Genomic DNA, 27,632 nt, shown 5'->3' with positions numbered 1-27,632 from the left:
GTATAACTGAATCACTTTTTGTACACTTAAAACTAACACAACATTGTAAATTAACTATACTTCAAATAAAAAAAAAAAAAAAGACAGGGCCTTCCCTGGCGGTCCAGTGGTTGAGAATCCTTCCAATGCAGAAGACACAAGTTCGACCCCTGTCGGGGAACTAAGATCCCACACGCTATGGGACAGCTAAGCCTGCACACCACAACTAGAGAGCTCGCATGCCGCAATGACAGAGCCCATGTGCTCTGGAGCCCATGTGCCATAACTAGAGAGAAGCCCGTACACCACAACTAGAGAGAAGCCCACACACCACAACCAGAGAGAAGGCCGCATGCAACAACGAAAGATCCCGCATGCCGCAGCTAAGACCCAACACAGCCAAAAAAAAAAAAAGACAGTTGGCAGTGTGAATCAAAAACATAATCCAACAACATGTTATCCACAAGAAATTAACTTCAAATATCAGTGCAATGACATATGTAAACTAAAAGCAAAAGAATGGGAAAAGATATGACTTCAAAAATTTAATCAAAAATTTCAAAAATTTAATCATTAGGGCTTCCCTGGTGGTGCAGTGGTGGAGAGTCCGCCTGCCGATGCAGGGGACACGGGTTCGTGCCCCGGTCCGGGAAGATCCCACATGCCGCGGAGCGTCTGGGCCCATAAGCCATGGCCGCTGAGGCTGCGCGTCCAGAGCCTGTGCTCCGCAATGGGAGAGGCCACAACAGTGAGAGGCCCGCGTACCGAAAAAAGAAAAAATTATTAAATGCAACAAGGGCTATATTAATATCAAATAAAGTAGATAGACTTACGTGCAAAGAAAATTACTAGAGATAAAGAGGAATGTTATATAATAATACAAGTGTCACTCCACCAGGAAGACATAACAATACTAAAGTAACAATACTTTACAATACTAAAGTAACAAAGCATGACATTACATGATAGAGCGGAAAGAAGTAATAAAATCCACACCTCACTCTCAGTAAATATAGAACTACTAGACAGAAACTCAGCAAGAATATAGAACATCTTAACAACACAATAAACCAACAGGATCTAACTGACCCTCTATCCAACAATAGCAGAGTACACAGTGTTTTCAAGTGCCCATGGAACATTCACCAACATAGGCCACATCCTGGACCATAAAACCAAGTTCAACACATTTAATATAATTAAAACTATATGTAGTGGTGCTGTCTGACCATAATGGAACATAGGGAGTTCAAGGGATTTGGGGGCTGATCAAGGAAAACCATTTGACCAGGAGGTGGCAGTAGCACACACAGCTTTATTTGAATGACACTTTGACAGGTTTGCATGTGGGGGAAGTTTCTCACAGCATGAGACCATCTAGAGGCTACAGCAAAGAGGCCAATACTCAGAGGGAGAGAAGGACAAGGAAATTCCTAGAGGAGAGGGATATCAGAGAGGGGGTTACATCTCTAGGTGATTTCACTTAGCAGCCTGGAAGGGAGTCTCTGGGTCAGGAACCCCAAAAGGCAGCAGAGTCTTGGGGTCTTTATAACCCCAGGGTTTATTTTACCTATGGCTAGTATATGCTGGGCACAATTTCTTGAGTATATAAAGCAGGCAGGCTCTAAATAGTTAAAAATCTGCTTATTTGGTTGTGTTTAAAATAATTGGATTTGTACAAATTTTAGTCTGGTGCTGGCAGACTTTTGAGCTAATGGGTCTCAGCCTGCTGTGAATAAGTAAACAACCTGGGGTGGGTGGGGTGGCAATATACAGAGGCCATCTTTGTCTTGCATACAGAACACAAAATCAAATGAGAAATCAATAACAGAAAGACAACAGGAAAATCTCCAAACACTTGGAAATTTTAAAACACACTTCTAAATAATCCCTGGGTCAAAGAGGAGATCTCAAATGGAATAAAAAATACATAGAATAAAAATGAACATGTAACATATCAAAATTGATAAGACACAGTTAAAACAGCAGCACTGAGAGAAATGTATAGCACTAAATGCATACATTGGAAGAGGAAAACTTTCAAATTAATAAACTAAGCTCCCACACCTCAAGAGCTTAGAAAAAGGAGCAAAATAAATCCAAAAAGATGAATGAAGGAAATAATAAAGAACAGAGAGGAGATGGATGAGGATGGGCTTCCTCTCATGGGGTCAGGCATAGACCTGACTAAGGTGCCAGCTGTTCAACAGAACAGAACGGCGGCATTTCTAAACCAATTTGTGGTACACAGTGTACAGTTTCTCAACCGATTTTCTACAGTTTGTGAGGAGAAACTGGCAGACCTTTCTCTTTGTATCCAGCAAATTGAAGCAACTCTCAATATTTTAGATGCAAACTTGTCATCTATCCCAGGGCTAGATGATGTCACGTTTGGAGTATCTCCTATAAGTGTCACTAGGATCACAAATGAAACACATTCTGAAACCACTTCAGAGCAATCACAGCAGAACAGTTTACAAGACTCTGGACCACAGGAAAGTGAAGTAACACCAGAAAATATCTTAACTGTAGCCAAGGATCTAAGATATGCCAGATATCTCAAAATGGGTGGGTATTCCAGTGATGGCAGTAAGAAACAAACTGATATCAGAAGGACTAGACCCAGATCTTCTAGAGAGGCCAGATGCTCCAGTGCCTGATGGTGAAGGTGAAAAAAATATAGAAGAAAGTTCAGACAGCAAATCTTCTTTAGTGACTAAGCTTAATTTTTATAACAATTACATATACATGTGTTGGCACACATTTACATTCTATAAGAAAGAGAGCCTGAACTTTAACTCAGTCATAAAAACACCGCATGGCTACATATCCACCACCGAGCTTCCTCTATGTTAAAAAATAAATAAATAGGGCTTCCCTGGTGGTGCAGCGGTTGAGAGTCCGCCTGCCGATGCAGGGGACACGGGTTTGTGCCCCGGTCCAGGAAGATCCCACATGCCGCGGAGCGGCTGGGCCCGTGAGCCATGGCCGCTGAGCCTGCGCGTCCGGAGCCTGTGCTCCGCAATGGGAGAGGCCACAACAGCGAGAGGCCCGCGTACCACAAATAATAAATAAATAAATTTTAAAAAAATAAAATAAATAAATAAATAAATAAATAAAGCATTTATAATAAAAAACCCAGAAATCAGTGAAACTGAAAATTAAAAAAAAAAAATAGAGAAAAATCAATGAAACAAAGAAAGCTGGTTCTTCAGACTAATCCATAAAATTGATAAACCTCTAACAAGACTGACAAAGGTAAAAAGAGAGAAGATGCAAATCACCAAAATCAGGAATGAAACCTGATGTACCACTACATACATATATGCAACCATTAAAAAGATAACAAGGAAATACTACAAAAAGTTTTATGGTCATAAATTAGAAGAAATGGACCAAGTCCAGAAAACCACATACTAAATCAAGATGAATTAAACTGAATAGTCCTGTAGCCATTAAAGAAATTGAATTGGTAATTTAAAAGTTCCTGGAAAAGAAATGTCCAGGCCTAGATGGTTTCACAGGAGAATTTTACTAACATTAAAAAAAAAAAACACACACTGATTTTACACAACCTATTCTGAGAGAGAAGAGGAAGGAACACTTTCCAACTCATTTTATGAAGCTAGTATTACTCTGATACCAAAACTAGATAAAGACATTACCAAAAAAAGAAAACTACAGACTAATATCGCTCATGAACTTAGATGCATAAATCTTCATCCAAATATTAGCACACCAATACTGTAATGTATAAAAAGAACTATATACAATGACAACTGGTATTTCAGGTGTGCAAGGCTGGTTCAGCATTTGAAAATCAGTCCATGTAAGCTATGATATCAACAGAATAAAGGAGAAAAATCATATGATCATATCAATTGATACAAAAAAAGTTCTTCACAAAATTCAACACCCAATCATGATATAAAACTCTCGACAAGGTAGTATTAGAGGGTAAATTCCTCTACTAGATAAAGAGCATCTACAAGACCTCCATATTACATTATACTTAATGGTGAAATACTGAATGCTTTCCTTCCAGGATCAGGAACAAGGCAAGGATGTCTGCTCTTATTATTCTTTTTCAATATAATACTGCAAGTTTTAGCCATTGTAATAGAGCAGGAAAGGGAAATAAAAGTCACACAGATCGGAAAAGAAGAAATCAAACTGTCTCTATTTTCAGATGAAAAAGTTATCTATGTAAAATAGCAAGGAGTCTACAAAAAAAACTACTAGAACTAGTAAGTGAGTTGAGCAGTTTAAAGGATAAAAATTCCAAATGGAAAAATCAACAGCATTTTAACACTCAGCCATAAAAAAGAATGAAATAATGCCATTTGCAGCAACATGGATGGACCTAGGGATTATCATACTAAGTGAAGTAATGCAGGCTGAGAAAGACAAATATCATATGCTATTGCTTATATGTGGAATCTAAAAAACTGATACAAATGAACTTATTTACAAAACAGAAATAGATCCACGGACGTAGAAAACAAATTTACAGTTACCAAAGGGGAAGGTGGAGGGAGGGATAAATTAGGCATTTGGGATTAACATATACACAGTACTATACATAAAATACATAAGCAACAAGGTTCTACCATATAGCACAGGGAACTATACTCAATATTTTGTAATAACCTATAAGGGAAAAGAATCTAAAAGAATATATATATATATATATATATATATATATATATATATATATATATATATACACACACACACACACACACACAAATGAATCACTGCTATACACCTGAAACTAACACAACATTGTAAATCAACTATACTTCAATTTTTAAAAATCAGCATTTCTACATACGAACATGAACATGTGGAAACAAAAATTTTAAACACAATAACATTTATAGTAATTCCAAAGAAAACTAAATACTTTAAAATTTAACAAAGCATGTACAGGATCTAGATGATAAAAATCACAAAATGTTGATGGAGGAAGTCAAGGACCTAAATAAATAGACATACCATATTCATGAATTGGAAAACAACATAGTAAAGATGTCAGTTCTCCCCAGATTGACCTATAGATTTAATGTAATTTCTATCTAAATACCAGCTCTTTGTAAATATAGACAAGATCATTCTAAAATGTGTATAGAAAGGCACAGGTCCTAGAATAGCTAAAATCATCTTTAAAAAGAAGAAAATGGGAGGAATCACTTTACCTAATTAAGGCCTACTAGCTACAGTAATCAAGAGTCAAGATAGTGTGGTATTAGAGGTGAGAGAGACACAAAGATCAATGGAACAGAATAGACATCCCTGAAATAGACCCACAAAAGTATGCCCAACTGATTTTTGACAATGATGCAAAAGCAATTTAATGGAGGAATGATAGCCTTTTCAAGAAGCAGTGCTGGAGCTATTGCACATCCATGGGCAAACAAAACCAAACCTTGACCTAAGTCTCTTACCTAAAATAAAAAACAGTAATAAACTTAAGTGCTGGTGAAATGTAGAGAAATTGCTGATGGGAATTTTAAATTTTATAACCACTCCTGAAAACAGTTTGGTAGTTTCTCAAAAAACTAAATATGCAACTGCCATGTAACCCAACAATTATACTCTTGGGCATTTATCCCAGAAAGATTAAGTCTTATGATCACACACAAAAAAACACCGTGAACACAAATATTTATAGCAGCCTTATTCATAGTAGCCACAAAGTGGAAACAACACAAATGTTCTTTAATTAGTGAACAGCTAAATAAACTGTGCTACCTCCATGCCATGGAATAATACTCAACGATACAAAGGACCTTTGATACATACAACAACCTGGATGAATTTCCAGAGAATTATGCTGAGTGAAAAAAAGCCAGTCCCCAAATATTATATATGCTATATGACTTCATTTATATGAAATTCTTGAAATTACAAAATTATAAATGTAGAACAAGTTAGTGGTTGCCAGGCATTAAGTAGGAGGTGGATACAGGAAAGAAATGGGTGTGACTCTAAAAGGACATTAGGGATCCTTGTGGAAATGTCTGCATCTTAACTGTACAATGTCAATATCCTGGTTGTGATATTGATATTACATAGTTTTGCAAGATGTTACTGTTGAGGGAAACTGGATAAAAGGTACATGGTCAAGAGTTTAATTTTTTTTAAATAAAGAAAAAGAAAACTTACCTTAAATATTTTTCTTAAGGGTGGTAGTCAGACCTGTATATGACAGATAAAACTAAATTAAGTTGAACAAGATAAATTCAGTGGGTAACCCATAAAACATAGGTTACATAAAATCAACAGACTTAGAAAGTTGAAAGAATCTATCACCTAGGGCAACAGGCTTATAAATTGAAGACATATCAGAGTTCTAGAACAAATTCCTAAAAGTCTAAGCTCATTGCTTCATAAACAAGTCACAAAATCTTCAGAATCTACGGTAAAATAAACTTTGAAGTTTGAAGTTAAAAGAAGAGTTTTTTTATGAACCAAGGTAGACAGTGTGTTAAAGAAATGCAGTATTTTGAGACAAACTCCTGGAGTGCTAATCTGAATTGGAAAGGACTAACGTCTCTTTCAACTCATAGCTGATTCAGGTGACAGTCTTTCAATAGTTCCTTCACATTTTTAGAGCCCCTTCATAAATTAAGATTTTCAAGATATAGCTTAATAAGTTTCTATTTAAACCCTGACAATGACAGGATGCTAAATCATTTCCCCAAAGGTCAGGGTGGAAGAAAGGTAGGGGGGATGGGGAATTTAATTTTATCTACCAATGAAAAGCAGTGTTTGTTGATGGTAAGAGAATTAGGAATAGGAAACTAGGATATAGGAAAAAGAGCTTGGATTTTACCGCAAGAAATATCTAGGTTCAAATCCAGTTTCTTCCACTACCATGGTCACATAACTTTGGGCAATTTACATCTGACTTTCAGTTTTCTCATCGCAAAATGAGTATACTATCATCTATTTCAAAGAATTTTAAAGGGTTTGGAACATAATAGTCACTTGCTAAATGGTAAGTATTATCTTTATTCACCTATACAAGTATATTATAGGATAAATATGAGAAGCAGAATTGTTGGATCAAAGTACATGAGCATATTTACTTTTGATAGATACTACCAGATTATCTTTTAAACCAGATTTACTTATTTGCATTTGCACCCAAAATGTAGGAAAATATCCATTATCTCACAGCCTGGTCATTTTTGTTTTTGTTAATTTGATGCACAAAAATGATATTCTATCGATTTGCATTTTCCTGAGAATTAATGAGTGAACAGTTTTCATGTGTTTATTATCCATTTGTATTTCTGTTATTTGACTGTTTATAATCTCTGCTCATATTTACAAATTGGGTTGTGTGTTTATTTAAGTGTGAAAATGCTTTATGTATTTTGAATAAAAATGCTTTGTTATCTATGCTGTTTGTTGTCTGCATTTTTTTTACTTCTTCAGAGTCCTTATAGAAATTTGAACTGTTTATGTGGTCAAATCTGGCCGCTTTTCCTTTGTGGCTGTTAGTTTATATCTTGTTTAGATTATCCTTCCCCTCTTCAAGATTATGTCAGCATTCTCCTAGCAGATTTTCTATGTATCCTTTTTTTTTTTTGCAGTATGCGGGCCTCTCACTGTTGTGGCCTCTCAGACCATTGTGGAGCACAGGCTCCGGATGCGCAGGCTCAGCGGCCATGGCTCACGGGCCTAGCCACTCCACGGCATGTGGGATCTTCCCGGACTGGGGCACAAACCCATGTCCCCTGCATCGGCAGGCGGACTCTCAACCACTGCGCCACCAGGGAAGCCTTATGTATACTTTTTTATATTTAAATATTTAATCCATCTATACTTAATTTTTTTAGTATGAGGTAAAGATCTATTGATAATTTTGCTGAAGTGGATAGATGATTACCTCAACGCTATTTATTAATTGTTCACATAGTTAACATGTTTTTGTCTGTCAGTATCCCTTCTTGAGGATAATATCCTCAATCCTTGGTGTAGTTGGAAAACTTGACCCTCTGCCTCTGTGGCAACAAGGATGAGCATGTAGTTTGACATAAAAATATTAAGAGGGACTTTCCTGGTTGTCCAGTGGTTAAGACTCCACGCTTCCGCTGCAGGGGGCATGGGTTCGATCCCTGGTTGGAGAACTAAGATCCCGCATGCTGCAGGGCGAAGCCAAAAAATAATAAAAAATTAATTTAATTTAAAAAGATAAAAATATTAAGACAAATCTATATAATGTTGATTTCATAAGGAATATGTTAAAAATAAAATTAAATAATAGAATGAGTATGAAAGAAAAGTGAAAAGTCAATACTTTTTTTAATGATAGAATTTAGTGTATGAAATCAACACTGTATGGAATTTCCACTTAAAGGACAAATTAAGCACAGTTTTGGCATTAATATCTCACCTCCTTTAAAGAAGACATACAGATAGCCAGTAGGCACGTGAAAAGATGCTCAACATCACTAATTATTAGAGAAATGCAAATCAAAACTGCAGTAAGGTACCACCCTACACCGGTCAGAATGGCCATCAGTAAAAAGTCTACAAATGGGCTTCCCTGGTGGCACAGTGGTTGAGAGTCCGCCTGCCGATGCAGGGGATATGGATTCGTGCCCCGGTCCGCGAAGATCCCACATGCCGCAGAGCGGCTGGGCCCGTGAGCCATGGCCGCTGAGCCTGCGCGTCCGGAGCCTGTGCTCCACAATGGGAGAGGCCACAACAGTGAGAGGCCCGCGTACCGCCAAAAAAAAAGAAAAGTACCTGTCAGCTCAGTCTGCCTCTGTTTTAAGACATTCTCTCAGAAGCTTCTCCCGACAAGTTCCAATTATATGTAGTTGGCCAGAACCTTGTCACATGGCCACTCCTGTCTTTTAAAGGAGGCTGGAAGATGCAGCTTTTTGAGTAAAGGTTTTTGCCCCTAAAAAAACTGAGGTTCTTGAGATAATATGTATTTTGGGAAAGTGACTCTCATTCTCTGTCACAGGGAGCAAGAGACTAGTTAAGAGACTATTGTTGGGAAGAGATGATGGTCGCTTGTGCTACAGTGGTAGTAGGTGGTGGTCAGATATGATTGGATACTTGATATATTTTGAAGCCAGTAGCCACAGAACTTAGTGCTGGGTTATATATGAAAAGAAGAAGGTGGAGAGATAGGGTGACACAGGTTTCTGGTCTAATAATTCAGTAGATGGTAGCATCATTACCTGAGATGAGGACAAACAGAGAAAAGCCAAGGTTTTGTGGGTTTTTTGAGGGGGAGGGGAGCAGGGTGGTAATCTAGAATCCTATTATGTATACATTAAATTTGACAAGCCTATTATATAGCTAAGTGGAAATCAATAATACCCTTTTAGATATTTCTGAGGATACTTTTTAGAATCTTTTCCAAGGGTCATCCTCCCCCTACATTCCTCAGAAATAGCTCTATTTACTCTGGGGTTAGTTCTGTTTATTCTTACTGATACTTCACTTACATGTACTGATTTTCCTCATATCTGATGAGCTTTGTTGGCTCACTTTATATTTGTGAATGAAGGAATATGTTGGTTATATAGGTATTCTCTGTGTGACAGGCCAGCTTCCCTGGAGGGTATATGGGGATGGAAGAGGGCAGGCAGGATGGCTGGAGACCCTACAGCATTTCCAACGAACCAGTGTATTTCTCTCCTGAATAGAACTTTCTTTCCTTCCTTTTTATCCCCCTTCAGTTATCTGATGTGAAAATGTGAGTGGCTGTAAGCTCTGCTCTGCTGCTCTGCCAAGGCTCAAAACTCATACAGGGTCCCCACCTAGGCAGATTGCACATTTTCTCAGAGAGCAGTTTTGGTCTTGCTTGTTTTGGTGTTTGGTGAGTGATTGGGGAAAGACAATGCTGCCAGCAATGTATGCTCTGTTTGCACTGAGAAAGAGAACAGTGATAAAGAAGGGTCCAAGTGATCCAGCTGTTCCAAATGCAGTTTTTTAATTAATACTATGACAATTGCACCATCATCTGATTCTCTTTGTATATGTTGACCTTGAATTTATTGCTTCTCAGGCCTACCTGATTTCTGTTATTTAAAGCTCTGGTTTTCTTTCTTTTTTCTTTTTATTAATTAATTAATTTATTTTTGGCTGCGTTGGGTCTTTGTTGCTGCGCTCTGGCTTTCTTTAGTTGTGGCGAGCAGGGGCTACGCATTGTTGCGGTTCCTGGCTTCTCACTGCGGTGGCTTCTCTTGTTGCGGAGCACGGACTCTAGACGCACAGGCTTCAGTAGTTGTGGCACGCAGGCTCACGCGGGCTCTAGAGCACAGGCTCAGTAGTTGTGGCACCCGGGCTTAGTTGCTCTGCAGCATGTGGGATCTTCCCGGAGCAGGACTCGAACCCGTGTCCCCTGCATTGGCAGGCAGATTCTTAACCACTGTGCCACCAGGGAAGTCCCAAAGCTCTGGTTTTCTTGATGGGGGTTTTCCATTAAGTCAATCCATCTGCTTTCCTATTTTCCAAACTTTCTCAACTTTCTGGATCTTGGTGTGTTACCTTACTGATTTCTAGTATTCCAATGGGATTTGTTAACCAAAATTTCAGAAATGGAGACCTGATTGAAATAAAAGGTGTTTATTTGAGGTTTGTTAGGACTGCAGCCTGGGAGATACATATTCAAGCACTTGAATTGTGTTCCACTGGACTACAAAATGGGGGAGACTTATAAAGGCAAAAACTGCAAGGTTACATTTAGTTACATGAGTGGTTTATCAAGAATTATGATTGGAGCAGCCAAGAAGTAAGGGTGCTTGTTAAGTAAGGATTGGTTTGGGTCTGAAATGGTTGCATAATTACAAGGGGAGACCTTAAGACCATAAGTTTGCAGCTGGCAGGTATCTGTTCTGAATACTGCTGGTGGTGTCCTTGGGTCTGGTACAGTTCAGAGAAAGTTCAGGTTTTCAGTGGTGCAGAGACCACTGAATGAGACCAGATCTTATCTGAGAGAAGATCCTCAATGGCCACCTGACTCTGTTTTTGTATGCCTGAACCATGATTACTCCGGTATAATTTCAATTTGTCACCAGATTTTTCTTTTGGAAATATTATTTTCTGTTAATTTACTGGAACTTTGGGAGGTAGGAGAAAGTAAACGCACATGTTCAGTCTACCATCTTGAAGCTCCTGTATTGGCTTATTGTTTTTGTCCTTTTCTAGCATCCTGATCATTTCCCTCTCATATAACTATCCTGGATTTTTTAACTAACAAAAGAATTGTATGTTCATCTAATCAATAACACAGAGTTAAACAGAGTAAAAGTTAATTGTGTCCTCTCCTCCAGAGTTACTCCCTTGAGAAAACAATGTTAACATTTTGTATCTTTTCATATATTTTTCCATGCTTATATTAGGGGGGAGTTTTTATTTATTTGTTTTGTGTGTTTTACAAAAATTAGATAGTATTTTTTCTTCTACTTTTTCTTCCACTTTCTTGTCATACATATTTCTTTTAATCTTAATTTTCTACTAAATTCATTAAGGCGATAAACTTTCAAATGTTAGAATTTAAACTGTTTTTAAGGGAGATTTTGGAAAATTCAGGCAAAGAAAAACAAAATGAGCAAAGGAACAGGTGTGGAAAAGTACGAGATATATTTCTAGAATTCAGAGTTAGACACATTTTCCTGGAGAGAAACTACAGTGGGGAATACTGAGATACTTGCAGAAATTATTTAGAGTCAGCGTGTGAGGGCAATGAATAACAAAACGTAGGAAGCTGCTGAAGATTTAAGAATAAAGTCATGTTATTAACTGCTTAATATTAATGAACACTTAAACCCAAAGTATTTCTTATGAAAGCGTCATTCATTGAATTATTTTAACTAACCTGATATATAATGGACCCCCTACAAACTAAAGGAGACAATGTGTAGGAAAGTGGTTTATAGTACTAAGTGTTCTGCAAAGAGATGGTATCAAGTTTTCTCTAAACATTATGATGTTTTGAAAGCACCATTGTCTTTCACTGAAGTCTTGACTGTGTGGTAGTAGGAGCATCAGATGAAAATTTAGGATGCCTAGGATTTAGGCTACTAATCATCTGGTAATTTAGGGCAATAATTTCAACTGCAGATTTTTGTGTAAAACAAAGAGTAGGACTTTATTATCTCTAAAGTGTAATCCATCTCTAAAAAGTCAGGGTTCTGTGATTCTATAATTGTTCCTGTACACCTTGATTTAGTATGAAGTGTTTCCTTAGGCAGTAAGTACCCACTTAACAATTACAGCTTGAGAGTCATTGAAAATGCTATCTCAGTGTAATATCAGATGCTATTTATTTTTTTTTGTTGTTGTTTTTTTTTTTTTTTGTGGTACGTGGGCCTCTCACTATTGTGGCCTCTCCCATTGCAGAGCACAGGCTCCGGATGCACAGGCTCAGCAGCCATGGCTCACGGGCCCAGCTGCTCCGCGGCAGGTGGGATCTTCCCAGACCGGGGCATGAACCCGTGTCCCCTGCATCGGCAGGCGGACTCTCAACCTCTGTGCCACCAGGGAAGCCCTCAGATGCTATTTATTATCTAAAGCATTTCACAACCTTTTAAAATTAGATTACATTTGTTCTAACAGTTCTGTTTTCTTTTCCAATTTTGTTTCTGCTTAAAGTTGCTAAGCATTATTTTGATTTTACACATTCAATAGGGTGAATATTATGGTGTCAGGGAAGCTAAGATTATATATATTTCTGATACAAATTTCTTTTGATTATAGGCAAATTATGGTAGTTATGAGAAAACTACTTATTTAGTTTTTAAAATGTTTAATATCTTTAATAACTATTGAATGAAAAAAATTATTTTGGGGAATATCCTTTCATTACAAGCAGTCTAAAATTAAAACTTCTCTTTTTATAAGGTGGCTTTTTCACCAAAAGAATACATTTCACCATCTTTCAAACCAGAATATATAGAATTCAAGCCAAAATATCAGGTGAGTACTGAGTTTTCTTATCCCAATATCAGTTATACTTAAATACTAGGTTTCTGTAATACTTTATGTAATTCAGTGGTTCCAAAACCAGACTACCCAGTAGAAACACTCACCCATCTTTACAAAAATACATATTCCCAGGTCCCACCTCTGACCTAATGAATCTCAGTTTGGAAATGGAGCCTGGGAATCTGTATTTCTCAAAAAACAAAACAAAACAAAAAAACAGGGATTCTTATAGTGTCGTCTGGGTATCAATTAGCATTTGAAAACCATATGAACTAAACAAATACTAGGCTGATTATTTCACATTTTGCTTTTTTTAATTGGATAGTAGAGAAGTTGTATGAACAAAGAGTTTGAATAAGAGACTTCGTTTTCTAGGCTATTTCAATAATAGAATAGCCTGATCCCAGAGCTTACAAAACTGCCTATGGCTATTACACTGACATTTCACTGTAACTGAGAATTTTTTGTACTGTTCTCTACCATGTCTGAGGCATATATAATATTTATCAAAAAGCAAGTTTCTACTGTAACATGCTAAGGACTAGGTGGGAACTCATCATCATTGTTAAAACTCTCAGATTTAAAGGCAGATGATCTGTGTTCCCAAGTCACTCTTTAGAGAATATTTATGATACTTTTAATGGAATATCTACTACTTGCTTTGCATTTTAAAAAAATTACCCACATTGCTACTAAAATATTTATACGGATAGGACTTAGATCTTGATGTTAGCCTTTGTCTAAGCAAATGGAGCTAACACTGGAAATCAAGTTCTTAAACAAACAAACTATTGATGAGTGCCTTTTAAGTGTTTAAAAATATTCCAGGTAGCAAAAAGCTCTTGAACACAACATAGTATCAGAATTAGGAATTTGAAAAATTTGCATTAAAATTCTCATTATTATTCCAATTTCAAATATTTTAAAATAATTAAAGTTGGTTTTCTCTTTGTAGAAGGTAGGAAGATGACTAGATAAATTGGCAGATTGCTCAAAGAGAGTTAACTAAAAATTTTATTATAAATTTAAAACAAATGCATCAGAATTTCTTACCTTTTTCTTTTTTAAAATATTACAGTTCCAGAAATTCAACATCGAGAACGGTTTTGATCCTTTTCTAAGGAATATAAACAACAAAATGTCAGTCAGAAAAAGGAAAGACCAAGATATGTTCAAATGTAGAAATATTTTAAGTGCCGAGGTTATAGAGCATGAAGACCAAGATCCTCCTTACCCAACACATTCAAAAACTGCAAGCCCTGCTAATAAAACCTGGCCCCATAATCTTGATATCATCACAATAAAGGGTTTAGACACTAAGAATAAGTTAGCCAGTGATCCTGGTATCACCGCACTAAAGACTTCAGACCCGAAGAATAAGTTAGTCCATGATCCGGGTATCATCACAATAAAGACTTTAGACACTAAGAATAATTTAGCCCATCATCCTAGTATGACCACAATAAAGACTTTAGACACTAAGAATAAGTTACAGGAAAGGCTACCAAATGTATCTTTACCAAACTTTGAGGGAGAATCATCAATGACTGGAAAAGTAAATGTAAATAAATGTTGCCTCTCAAAACCATTAAGTCTTACTTCCCACATAGAAAATTTAAAACAATCAATGGCGCTCAAGTTAATTTTAAGTAAAAATCTGCAAGACCTTTCAGATAGATTATTTTCTACACCTGAAGTTTCTGTGGACACCGAAGCAAGAAAGAAAAGTCATAGTTCTCCACTTCTGGCTCTTCATGATGAACGACCAAGTAGTTTGGAAGGCAAAGTATTTGAAAAAATTCAAGATTTAAATAGCTGGCTTTCAGAAGGAGACATTTTAAATTCAAAGTCTCTTTTAAACGAAATAATTAAAGATATTCCCGCAGATTCACTTTCAGAAGGTGGACCAGGAAATTCTCCAGAGGTAGAAAAGGAACCTGTCTCTGAAAAACACTTAGAGGCTGGTGAGATAGATTTTCCAATTAAAAAAAAGAGTAGTTTCAAAAAGAAACATTTAAAAAGCGATGTATCTAGCTCCAAACCAGATTTGAATAGCCTTGTATATGATTATGTTATAAAGCAAATATTCACTGCACCGATCTGCTCAGAGTTGGGGAGAGGAGTGAAAGAATCTAGTGAGACATATAAACTCGCAGAGTCAGTTACCCACAGCTTGGGAGAGTTCGCCTTCCAATGTTCTAGTTCACTATGAAGAAAACTATAATGAAATAGAATTTCCGCCGGCCAAATCTGTTATAAGCCAGATAATACAAGCATTTCCTGTAGATACTCTTTTAGAATCGGGGATAATAAAAGTGATAGAATTAGATAAAGAATACCAGAAGAGTTTTTTGCTGTATACAGAGACAGCTTTTGCTGAAGAAAAGCCAAAGGATTCCACAGAGTATTATTCAGAAATCAGAAGCAAAACAGAACCTATTTCAGAGCAGAATACACCCATCATTCACAAAGAAACCACTTATTTTAATGGAGTTGAATTCATAGACAAAGGCCAAAATAGATCCCCACAAGATTCAAAATATCAGTCGACACCAGATAAAAAAACAGATTTGCCAAGTAATGGTCAGAGGCTTGATAGAGAAGAAAATGATCTAAGTTCTACTTTAGAAAATTTAAGTAACGCACTAATGGGTAAACTTAGTAACTCTGATGTAATAATGTTAAAATCCTTTTTGAAAAACATATTTAATGTTTTTTTCAAATATAGTCAGTCTAAAAGCAGACAACCAGAAAAAGAATTAGGAAGACTAATTGAACATCCTTTTCCAAGTCAGACAGAAGACCTAGAAGAAATCGAAGAGAATTTCGATAAAGTAGACAAATTGGAGAGAAAACCTATTTTGAATCCAAAGTTGCGTGTATTTCTAGAAGAACTCTCAGAGTCAGAAATAAAAAATTTTACATCTGAATTAAGTAAACATATCCAGCATTACCTTGTAGAAAGGCTTTCAGAATCAGGATATATCACCAAAGAGGACTTACCAGAAATCTATCAAAATCTGTATTCGATGAATGAGAAAGTAGAACCAAAAGGGCAAAATATTTTTCTGGAGAAATATTCAGAAACTGTAAAAGAAATCATGTCTTTTATAAATAATTTTAATCATCATTTCCTAGATAAACATTTGGAAATAAAGCTAAGATCTTTTTTAAATGAAATTCTCCAAAACTATTTCCTAAAAAACCTTTCAGACAACAGTTTATTTAAAGACGCAGAATCTGAGCCTATACACTCAAATGTATCTTCTCTAAGAGCTAAAAGTGCCTCAATATCTTTTCATGAGTTAGGACAAGATATTTCAAGAGGGAGTTTTGGTAGTAGGCTTGAAATAAACATGAAATATCCCTTAAGTAAATCTCTACAAAACTATCTTATAGCTTTATCAGAAAATGAACTCTTATATCTAAAAGCTGATTTAAGCAAACACCTCCAGAGCCTTTTTATAGAAAAACTGTCAAAATCAGGACTAATCACAGAAAGGCAATTAGAGGGGATAAGCCGGCATATAAATTTGATTAATTCTACTTCCACACCATTAAAATGTATAAAGCCAGATTTGTCTTTAAGAGATGAAAATCAGTTTGTGGAGGACCATTCAGAAAAGCAAAATAAATATTCAAAAATTGCTCAGAAAACCACTTTACAAAAGGTTTCTGAAGATAGACTTGTAGAAACAGAGTTGACCAAAAAGGAAGAAAAGGAACATTTTTCCTTAGAGAATATTAAAGAAAGTCCATCAATAATTCAGGAACAGAAAAGATACTATCCTAAGGAAGCGAAAATACTCAGTTTAATTAAAGCACAACCTTGTTCCAACAAAAATACCCAGGCAATTCCAGTAAATAAGTCATCAGAAAGACTTACAGATACAACGCCTAAGAAACAAAGGAAAGAACAAGGTTTCGTGCAGTTTCCTCAAGCAGAGACCTGTGATTTTAAAACAGAGATTACAAGACCCACATAGTTGGAGTGGTAAATCAAAAATAACTCAATCAAATGCTTGCTTTGAAAAGACACTGAAAATGAAGTCCCTTGACAAGAAGGAGCACAATAACACCTATAAATTGATAGTACAGGAAAAACCTGAAGCAGTACTGTCACCGTATCCAAGAATTCCTAATTGCAAGATGCTAAATGAAGATGAGGAATATGTAAACAAACTCACTTTTCCTTCCAGGCAAAGTAATACTCTAACTCACCTCAATGCAGAGGCTGGAGAGAAATCAAAATTAGAAGACTAGTATCGTCAGAGATGGAAAGGAAATAATAACAATTATAGAAAACAACATTTAGTAACATTTGCACATTACAAAGAAGAAATACAAACTCTTTATGTAAAACCAAACAAACTTTGCAACAAAAAATATGCCAAGGTCCCTGAATCACAACTGCTTAAATATAAAGTTTTGATAGCTGAGCAAAACTCAAAACCATCCCTCTTCCCGGAAGTACTAAAGAGAGAAAATCTAAAGCCCGGGGTTCAGAAAGAAAGAGACCATGTCAGCAAACAAAAAAAGTCATTTAACAAGATAGTTAGTATATTACCAACCACACTGCCCACCACAGGAATTCTTCTAAGAAAATCTGTTCCAAGGGCATTGCTTCATTGGACTGCAAGAAGAACTATACACGTAATAATGTTTTTCTAAGTCTTTTATTTCTGTATTTGGCAAAGTTCTGTAGATAATCTATAGAGTATATGTGTCTGCATGCAAGTATGTATGTAACCTTAACTGCCCCAAGATAAACAGACCTCCAAATTTTAAAAATTCTTCTGACATTCAAATATCACCTCACCTCATTCAAAAGGCAATCAGAAAATCAAGGGAATGTTAACACATTTAGTGCCTTTATGTAAAATAAAGGGGACCCCCCTCTAGATCACGAATTAGAAAAAAAGCATTCTTTCCTCCAGGCCGACTCTACCGGCTGACACAGCCTGGACAGGGTACACAGCTCTGTCTACGGAAGACTGGCTATTTCAGCCCTGACTGACCCCCTCAGCCAGGGGCTGTTGTGCAGGCACAACCTGTACAACCATTGGCAGTGGCTGTATACTACAGAAAGGCTGGGATTGTCTTTTCATGCAGATATAAGTATAAATATATAGTCTTTTTGCAGATCGCTGAATTATCTTTGTTTCAGTAAACAAACTAAGTTCATATTATGTGCCAGTTATTCTGCTAAGCATTAGAGATATGCAAAATTTACAATCTCTTGAATTATGAATTGTAAAATTTTAATTTAGCTTCTACTCTTTTCTTTTCTCTCATCACCACCCCTCTGCCATCTGCTGAGAAACATGGAAATTCATATCTATTTTTAATATTAACATAAAACAATTAGGAAGATAAATCTGCTACTAGACGTTATATAAACCATTCAAAAGCAAAGTTAAAATCTCTAGGAATGGAAGGGGCTTATTTTAATTTTCTGGAACACTGCTCTTCTCTATTAGCATATATAGATAGGCATGACCCACAGTTGGGAAAACGCAAATTCTAAAATGAAATTTTATTGAAAATTTGATGTGCATAACTATCTTTGAATGAGAAAATAGATCTAATGTCAGAATAGTTGCTTTGAATTTGTTTTCCACAGCAAAGCAAATGATTACCTCTAGTAAATAGTAAAGCAAACGTGTAGCAGGGTAAATATTATCAACATACTCTCAACTTTGGATTTCTCTTTTCTAAATTCAATAATCGTGTGTGTGTGTGTGTGTGTGTGTGTACGTACAGACGAGGAAAAGGAAGTAAAAGATGGGCTCATAGTTTTTGAAAAGCAAAGACTTTCTGAAGTTCCCTCAGATAAGTGGAATCTTTATTATTACTTTTCCAAACAAAATAAGAGATTGTGTTTATGTTATATGGTATGGGATCATATAGGATCTCAGAACCTTTATCCTAAGAATGGATAAGGGAGATAGTTTTATTTCCCTCTGTCAAACCAACAGTACCTAAACTTTTCTCTCTAGTAAAATTGACAACAGAGAATTTGAGAGGTAAGAGGGCATTTTTCAGATCATCAGAAAGACTCGCTCATTTGATTCTCTAAAATCCAGGAAATCTCCCAAAGCAATCAAAGTAGAAGACAGGGAAATTGAGTTGTAGGAGCTTCCAGAAAAATAACCAGTGATGTGGGTCTCCCTGCCCTTCTGCTGTCACTCTAGTAATGTTATATCAACTGTCAAGTAAAAATTATATGTTACTCACCAATGTAGCAGAAATTCCCTTAATAATTCCCTTACCTAATTGCTTCCATGTACATAAGATGGAAAAGTAAGAATGTTTACTTGCAAACCCAGGCAAAAGTATGGACTCTTCATACTGCCTTCTTGGTAAATCTTCTCTCTCTTGCTGCCCTAATTCTTAGTCCTGCCTAAATTCCTCCTACCTGCCAATTCTGTTAATCTACTCCCACCTTCTCACCAAATCAAACCAGGCCCATTCCCTTGGTGTGTCCATCTCTGCAAAGCATTAAGGGACAAACTGCTCAAACTGCAGAGGAAACTAGTTTACACTAATTTGAGAAATGACTAATAACTCCATACCCTCTTATGGGTACTTGTAGATTATTATATTTTTTAAATAAAATATAGTCATATTATACAAATTTGAAAAAAAAAGAGAAAAGGAAAACTAAGCCCATAATCCCACCACCCTAAAACAACCATCATTTAAAAAAATTATTTTGGTGTATTTCCTTCCATACACAAATATTTTACTTGTTTAGTCTCATTCTTAGATGCTGACCTCTGTGTGTGTATATAAATATTAAAGAAGGTGTTTATTAACTTTTAAAGAATGAATGGATGATTTAAAAAGTATAATATAAGAGCTTATAATTTATGTTTGGGGTTGGGGAAGAGATATTTTAGAAGAGGAGAATTATAGGAGGGCTGTCTTTGCCTAGGAATCTGACCCCTGAGGACAGGTCCCCTAAGATTTCTGGTTTTCAGCTTCATATCTTGCATACCTTTTGAAATAACAGATCCTTTGAAACAGTAAGATTTTTTAAAGTATGGTTTTTAAAGTATCTGATGGCAGGCATTGAATGTAGGGTCTGAATTTGGGGACTGCCTATAAAACATTTGACTGCTCTCATTCTTTGTTGATATTACAAACTTTAGTCCTTGTAAGTCTAAAATGTACTTTTAAGAAACCTAACTCACCAACCTGATCTTTTATTTTAATATTTAGGATTGTTCGGATAGAGTTGAGGATTTACATGTAACTTCATTTAAGCATCTTGAAAAAGCAAAATCAAGAGCAAGACTTTTAGGAAAGAGCCCAAATGATAGCCATAATCAGTTAAAACGCTCTGCAAGACCGTATACTGCTCCAGAGGTTAACAAACGAGAAAGCTACACTGGAAAATTTACAAGTCCTCGAATGGTTTCAGCAGGCTTAGTTCATATAAATGATTCAATCCCAGATTATGAAATCCATAAAATGCGGCCAAAAAAAAAATTAAGAGTATATTGAAAAACGTTCACTCATTTGTGATATTATCCAGATGTTAAACAGTTCAGAATGATGTGTGAGGCCAATAGTCAGAATGTCATTTCTCCAATTAACAAAATGGTTTGGAGATCTGTGCTTTTGTGTGATAGAAGTCAGTAACCAAATTTCATCTTGTTAGAACCATTTTGTTTTAATTAAAATGAAAAAAACACTTTTGATGTAAATGTGTTTTGTTTATGAATCTTAGAGAACAACCTCAAAGATACATAGTCATTAGTGAAGTTTTATTTCCCAACTTTTCCCCTTTTTCACTATTCTCTGATTTTCCAAATCTTTGCTATGCCCTAAATTATCCCTGACCACCCAGTGTCAGCGTATCTATTTGCAGTTATGGATGTTCAGCCTTTTGTTATGAATATACTTTAACTCTTCAGCTCTAGATTCAACAGTATGCAGTTCATCTCTTAATTTCAATATCATCTGATATTACAACTTTTTACACTATAAAGATAATAAAAAACAAGTTTCATACTACTAATTCCTGAGACTTCTAATACACTGGAGTGACTTTCTAGCTTACTCGAGAAACTATGAGACAGCCTCTTTAATAACATGAAACTCAGGAAGAAACTGTGTAAAACAAACTGCATTAAAAATTAGCTAAATCAGCATAGGATTTAAATTAAGAGACTTTTGAGAATTGGTTCTATTCTTATCAAATACAATATTTGAATCTTGCTGAACTTTGGTTCACTCTTGAGGAGTAAGAATTTCAATTTATATAATTTTTGTCTGTTTCCACCATAAAGCATAAAGTTTATGGAGTTTAAATAGAATTGGCTGATAGAAAACATAATTTCTGATCGTTCATTTAATGCCATAATCAAGGTAGTAATTTTGGGGGGGAGACCAAGAATTTCTAGTAATTCTCAAAGTTGCCAGTACATATAGCAATCAGAGTGTGACTGGGAAAGCACAATTACCTCTGGATCTTTCAAGTATAAGGAACACAGGGAATTGGTTTCATGGGTGATTGGAACCAAGGCTAAGAAACTAAAAGGGATGATGTGGCAATCCAGAGATTGGCAAGAGCAGAAAGTGATAGCACCCCTCAGATAGGACATCAGGAAGAAGTGGTGTGACCAGTGTCCTAAAGCCAGAATACAAAGAAGATACAGCCAATGACAGAGACACCACAAGGAACAGGGGAGTGGGGCAGGGGGTGAGAAATAACTATGTTTCTTCTCTCTCATCCTGCTCTCTAATCTCCTGCTATTGCCTCCCTGGAAACCAGAGAGTGAGGGGGCATGGGAAATGTAGTTCCCAGTGAAGCAGAGCAGAGGAAAAGTGGAGAAATGGATTTGAGAGCTAACAGGCAACTAACCAACAGTACTTATGGGGAAAACCATTGATCTAGCTTGCAGTAAAGGAAGGAAATATTTACTAGATGGAAATCTCAAGTCACTTTGCCTCATTAAACTCTTAACAGCAATATCGTGACATGGTCAAAAATTTCCTACCATGGAAATAAAATTAATATGCCAAACATTTTGCTAAACTACATTCTCGTAAATAAGACAGTATTCTCAAGGAGTCCACAGTCTACAGGGACATAAACACAGAAGTAGTTATAGTAGAGTTGTGTAAGTGTTGTTGGAGAAAGTACTATAGAAACTCATGGGAGGTCATTTTGGCCAAGGTGGCTGTGCTACTTTTGATCCTTCAGAAAGCAGATACGAAGATGAGATTAGCCATGTATGGTAGGCAGAATAATAACCCCTCCCCCACCAACATACAAACATCCCAATCCCAGGAACCTGTGACTATGTTACCTTACATGGCAAAAGAAATTTTGCAGCTATGATTAAATTAATGATCTGGAGCTAGAGAGACTATCCTGGATTATCTGGGTGGGCCCAACATAATCAAAAGGATTTTATAAGACAGAAGCAGAAGGGTCAATTCAGAGGTGTGGTCACTGAAACAGAAGCTGAAGTAATGCTGACCCGTGAAGCAAAAGAAGGCAGGTAGCTTCTAGAAGCTGGAAGAGGCAGAAATTTCTCCTCTAGAGCTTGCAGAAGGAATGTAGCCCTGCCAAATCATTTTACAATCCTGACCTCCAGAACTGTAAGATAATAAACTTGTGGTGTTTGAAGTCATTACCACTTTGTGGTAATTTGTTACAACAGTGATAAAAAAAAAAAAAAATTGATATAGCATGCCAGGAGCCTATGGTGCAAAATTTAAGGCATTCACTCTCAGGGTGAGGCTGTCAATATCTACTGGGATGGTTAATTTTTTGTGTCAATTTGACTGGGCCACAGTGTGCCCAGTTACATGATCAAACGGTATTCTGGGTCTTTCTGTGAAAGCATTTTTGGATGAGATTAACATCTAAGTCTGTAGACTGAAAAACAGATTGCCCTCCTTGATGTGGTGGGCCTCATCAGTTGAAGGCCTGAACAGAAGAAAAAGGCTGATCCTCCCCTAACTGAGAGAATCCCTCCTGCCTGAATGCCTTCATACTGCGATATCAGCTTTATCCTGCTTTTGGAGTCAAACTGGAACATCAGCTCATCCTAAGTCTTCAGCCTGCCAGCCTTCGATTTGGAACTACACCACTGCTTCTCCTGGGTCTCCAGCTTGCCTACTCACCTTGCAGATCTGGGATTTGTCAGCCTCTATAATCATGTGAGCCAATTCCTTATTTAAAAAATCCATTGGCGGGATGGAGATCAAGATGGCAGGATAGAAGGACATGGAGCTCACCTCCTCCACAAATATATAAAAATAATCTATACGTGGAACAATTCTCACGGAATACTTACTGAACGTTGGCAGAAGATCTCATACAACCAAAGCTGCAAGAAAGATCACCATGTAAACTGGGTAGGATAAAAGGGGGGAAAAAAGTAATTGGAATGGGACCTGCACCCCTCGGAGGGAGCTGTGAAAGGGAAAAAGTTCCCTCACCCTGGGAACCCCTTTCACCAGCTAGGAGGTCAGAGGGGACAGATAGGGAGCTTCCGAGGCTCAGAAGAGAGTGTAGCAGCCAGTTTGCAGCAGGCAGGAGAGAGAGAGACCAGGACAGACAGTCCTTGCCACCTCACTGCACTTCCCAGCCCAAGACATGCACCTGCTGAGGCTGAAATCTGGGCAGATTACTGCCACTCCTACAACGGGTCCGGGTACGCAACTTCAGTGGATTTATACCAGTGGCTTTGTGAGTGCAGCGCCTGAGGGACATCCAAGCTGATTACCAGCATTCCCCAGCTGAGGTGGGTCTGGTGCAGGTTTTGTGGGTGCACACAAGCAGAAGCAGGGCTGAAATCTGAGCTGATTACCAGCGTTCTCACAGCAGAGGCAAGGCCAAGGGCAGTGCCAACAACAGTGTATTTTGTGAGCACATGCACTAGGTAACAGGTGATGGCACAGAGTGCCCGTCCCAGTGGACAGCCCCTGGAGAGGAATATGGAGCAGCTCCTTTCCCAGAGGGAGTGCTCCAATCCCACCTACCTCACAGTGCAGCTTAGAACTGGACCTGGGGGCTTCTATTCCAACAACTGGCAAGCAGACCCTGCTCTCGATAGGGCTGTGACAACCACAGAGCAGAGGAGGCCCTGCCCAACATCCAGTGCAAGCTCTGGTCATCACAACACCAATCATACCCCATATCAAGGGGATGATGGCCAGCTAACTCTGAGGAAAGACATGGCAGGCATCCATACCAAAAAACAGCCCTCACACCAAAAATAATGGACTCATGGAGGGTACACAGGGATGCTCCCAAATAAAAACAGCCCTTTGAGACCACAGTAGATAACTGTTTCCCCTAAATTCAGAGTCAAAGAAATATAAGTGAAAAAGCAGAGGAAACACTCCCAATTAAAAGAAGAGAAATCCCCTGAAAGAACAATGAAACAGACCTCTCCGGCCTGCCAGACTCCACGTTCAAAAAGGAGGTAATAAAAATGCTGAAGGAATGAAGAAAGGCTGTCAATAGAAATGCAGATCACTGTAACAAGGAAATAGAAACTATAAAGAGGAGCCAATCAAAATTAGACAACTCAATTGTTGAGATCAAAACCAAACTAAAGGCAATAAAATACCAAACTAAATAATGCAGAGGAACGAATAAGTGATCTGGAAGACAGAATAATGGAAATCACCCAATCATAACAGCATGCAGAAAGACAAATGAAAAAAAAAAAGAAAAGAAAAAGAAAGTGACATATGAGACCTATGGGCTGATATAAAGGATGCCAAGCTGTGCATAATAGGGATCCCAGGAGGAGAAGAGAAAGGGGGATCTAAATGTACTTGAAGAAATTATGGCTGAAAATTTCCCAAACCTAATGAAGCAGATGTCCAGATAAAGGAAGCACAGAGGGTCCCAAACAAGATGAACCCAAACAGACCTATACCAAGACATACCACAATTAAAATGGCAAAAGTTAAAGATAGGATTCTAAAGGCAGGAAGAGAAAAACAAAGAGTTAGTTACAGATGAACCCCCACAATGCTATTTGCTGATCTCTCTACAGAAACCTTGCAGGCCAGAAGGGAATAGCAAAATACATTCAAAGTCCTGAAAGGGAAAAACCCGCAACCTAGAATATTCTACCCAGCAAGATTATCATTTAGAATAGAAGAAAAATTAAAGAATTTTTCAGGCAAGCAAAAACTAAAAGAATACAGCAATACTAACTCTACCCTAAAAGAAATATTGAAAGGTTTTTTCTAAATAGAAAAGAACCCATAGGAAAGGGAAAATCAAAATAGGTAAAATCAAGTATGTAAAATGATTGTACACCACTTGAATAAGCCAGTACACAGATTAAAAAAAAAAAATCAAAAAATTTTGTGAAAGCAATTATAACTACAATGAACAGCAAAAGGATAAACATGAAAATGTAAAACAGGACATCAACGTCATAAAATAGGGGAGTAAGAAAATGTAGATTTTTTAGAATGTGTTTGAGCTTATAGGACCACCAGTCTAAAGCAAGTAGACACAGTAATGAGTTAACATACTTGAAAACCAGTGTAACCGCAAATCAAAAACATACAAAAGATTCACAAAAACCAAAAAGAGAACTCAAGTATAATATAAAAGAAAACCAGCTGCATCATTTGCAACCATTCTGTAGGTTTTCTTTTCCTTTTGTTTATGGCTTTCTTTGCTGTGTAAAAGCTTTTAAGTTTAATTAGGGTCCGCCGCCATTTTAAATCCAGCTCCATACAATGCTCCGCCATTGTTGCGGCCACGACTCAGGCTGCGTGACAGCACCCACAGCCAACAATTCTGCCACCACGGAGGATATATATCAGTACGGTAACACAAAGGATTTCACAGAGGGATCCAAGATTAACGTGAGCAAGAATCAGCAGGATGACGGTAAAATGTTTATTGGAGGCTTGAGCTGGGATACAAGTTAAGAAAGATCTGACTGAATATTTGTCTCAATTTGGGGAAGTTGTAGACTGCACAATTAAAACAGATCCAGTCACCGAAAGATCAGGCAGATCTGGATTTGTGCTTTTCAAAGACACTGCTAGTGTTGATAAGGTTTTGGAAGTTAAAGAACACAAACTGGATGGCAAATTGCTAGACGCTAAAAAGGTCAAAGCTTTAAAAGGGAAAGAACCCCCCAAAAGGTTTTTTGTGGGTGGACTGAGCCCAGATAGTTCTGAAGAACAAATCAAAGGATATTTTGGAGGCTTCGGAGAGATTGAAAATATTGAACTTCCCATGGATACAAAAGCAAATAAGAGGATTTTGTTTTATTACATACACAAAGAGCCAGTTAAGAAATTGTTAGTAAGCAGTTATCATCAAATTGGTCCTGGGAAGTGTAAAATCAAAGTTGCACATACAGGCAACAACAGAAAGGAGGAAGATGTGCTGTAGCTGGTGGGTGAGGTGGTGCTGGAGTCGTGACTGAGGTCAGGGCCAAAACTGGAACCAAGTAATAATTATTATGATCAAGGATATGGAAATTACAACAGCGCCTATGGTGGTGATCAAAACTATAGTGGCTACGGCTGCTATGATTATTCTGGGTATAACTAGGAACTACGGATACGGATAAGGATATGCAGACTACAGTGACCAAGAAAGCACTATGGCAAGGCATCTCAAGGGGGTGGCAGTCACCAAAACAATTGCCAGCCATACTACAAGGGGACATTGAAGAAAACAGGAGGAGATCGCTTGCAGGATGACATTGAAGATTGGTCTTCTGTTGATCTAAGATGATTATTCTATAAAAGACTTTCTAGTGTGCAAGACACAACTGTGTCCAACTGTACATAGCCGCCAATTCGTTTCAACTTTGTCTTCTGCTGTGTTATGACTCAATGTGGATTTGTTTATACAAATTTTACTTGTATGATTTCATGTTAAACCTCAAATAAATGCTTCCTTATGTGTTAAAAAAAAATAGGTAATTTGAGCAGGCTGATCACTAGAAGTGAAACAGAATCTGTAATTTTAAAACTCCCTGCAAACAAAAGTCCAGGACTGGATGGCTTCACTGGGGAATTCTACCAAACATACAAAGAACTTACACTAATCCTTCTCAAATTCTTCCAAAAGACTGAAGAGGAGGGAACACTCCCGAAGTCATTCTATGAAGCCACCATCATCCTAATACCAAAACCAGATAGAAACACTACCAAAAAGAAAATTACAGGCCAATATCTTTGATGAATACAGATGCAAAAATTCTCAACAAAATACTACCACACTGAATCCAACAACACATACAAAAGATCATACACCACGACCAAGTTGGATTCATCCCAGGGTCACAAGGATGGTTCAACATATGCAAATCAATCAATGTGATAAAGAAATGACAAAACCACATGATCATCTCAATAGATACAGAAAAAGCATTTGATAAAATTCAACATCCGTTCATGACAGAAAGAAAAAATCTTACCAAAGTGGGTATAGAGCGAACATATCTCAACATAATAAAAGCTATTTATGACAAACCTACAGCCAACATAACACTCAACAGTGAAAAACTGAAAGTCTTCCCACTAAAATCTGGAGCAAGACAAGGATGCTAACTCTCATCACTTCTATTCAACATAGTATTGGAAGTCCTAGCCACAGCAATCAGATAAGACAAAGAAATAAAACATATCCAAATTGGAAGGGAAGAGGCAAAATTGTCATTATATGCAGATGACAT

The 27,632-nt window shown here is 37.2% G+C and overlaps 1 protein-coding gene and 2 pseudogenes across 1 annotated transcript in view; all 3 read left to right on the top strand.

Annotated features, from left to right (window-relative positions):
• The window catches only part of LOC103081113 (amyotrophic lateral sclerosis 2 chromosomal region candidate gene 11 protein), a 142,615-nt gene extending 118,948 nt beyond the window's left edge, over window positions 1-23,667 (top strand). Inside the window, 6 exon segments of the mRNA XM_082931462.1 lie at window positions 12,856-12,930; window positions 14,024-15,081; window positions 15,083-16,907; window positions 16,909-17,592; window positions 20,164-20,439; window positions 23,422-23,667. Of these exon segments, the coding sequence (XP_082787588.1) occupies window positions 12,856-12,930; window positions 14,024-15,081; window positions 15,083-16,907; window positions 16,909-17,592; window positions 20,164-20,439; window positions 23,422-23,667 (4,164 nt within the window).
• Window positions 2,121-2,835, top strand: LOC103078906 (WASH complex subunit CCDC53 pseudogene; annotated as a pseudogene).
• Window positions 23,668-25,648: 1,981 nt separating the features above from the next.
• Window positions 25,649-26,686, top strand: LOC103080827 (heterogeneous nuclear ribonucleoprotein D-like pseudogene; annotated as a pseudogene).
• The last annotated feature ends 946 nt before the right edge of the window (window positions 26,687-27,632 follow it).

Source organism: Lipotes vexillifer, unplaced genomic scaffold, assembly GCF_000442215.2.
Source record: "Lipotes vexillifer unplaced genomic scaffold, Lipotes_vexillifer_v1.1 scaffold648, whole genome shotgun sequence".
NCBI lineage: Eukaryota > Metazoa > Chordata > Mammalia > Artiodactyla > Lipotidae > Lipotes > Lipotes vexillifer.
This window is presented reverse-complemented; position numbering and strand designations above follow the sequence as displayed.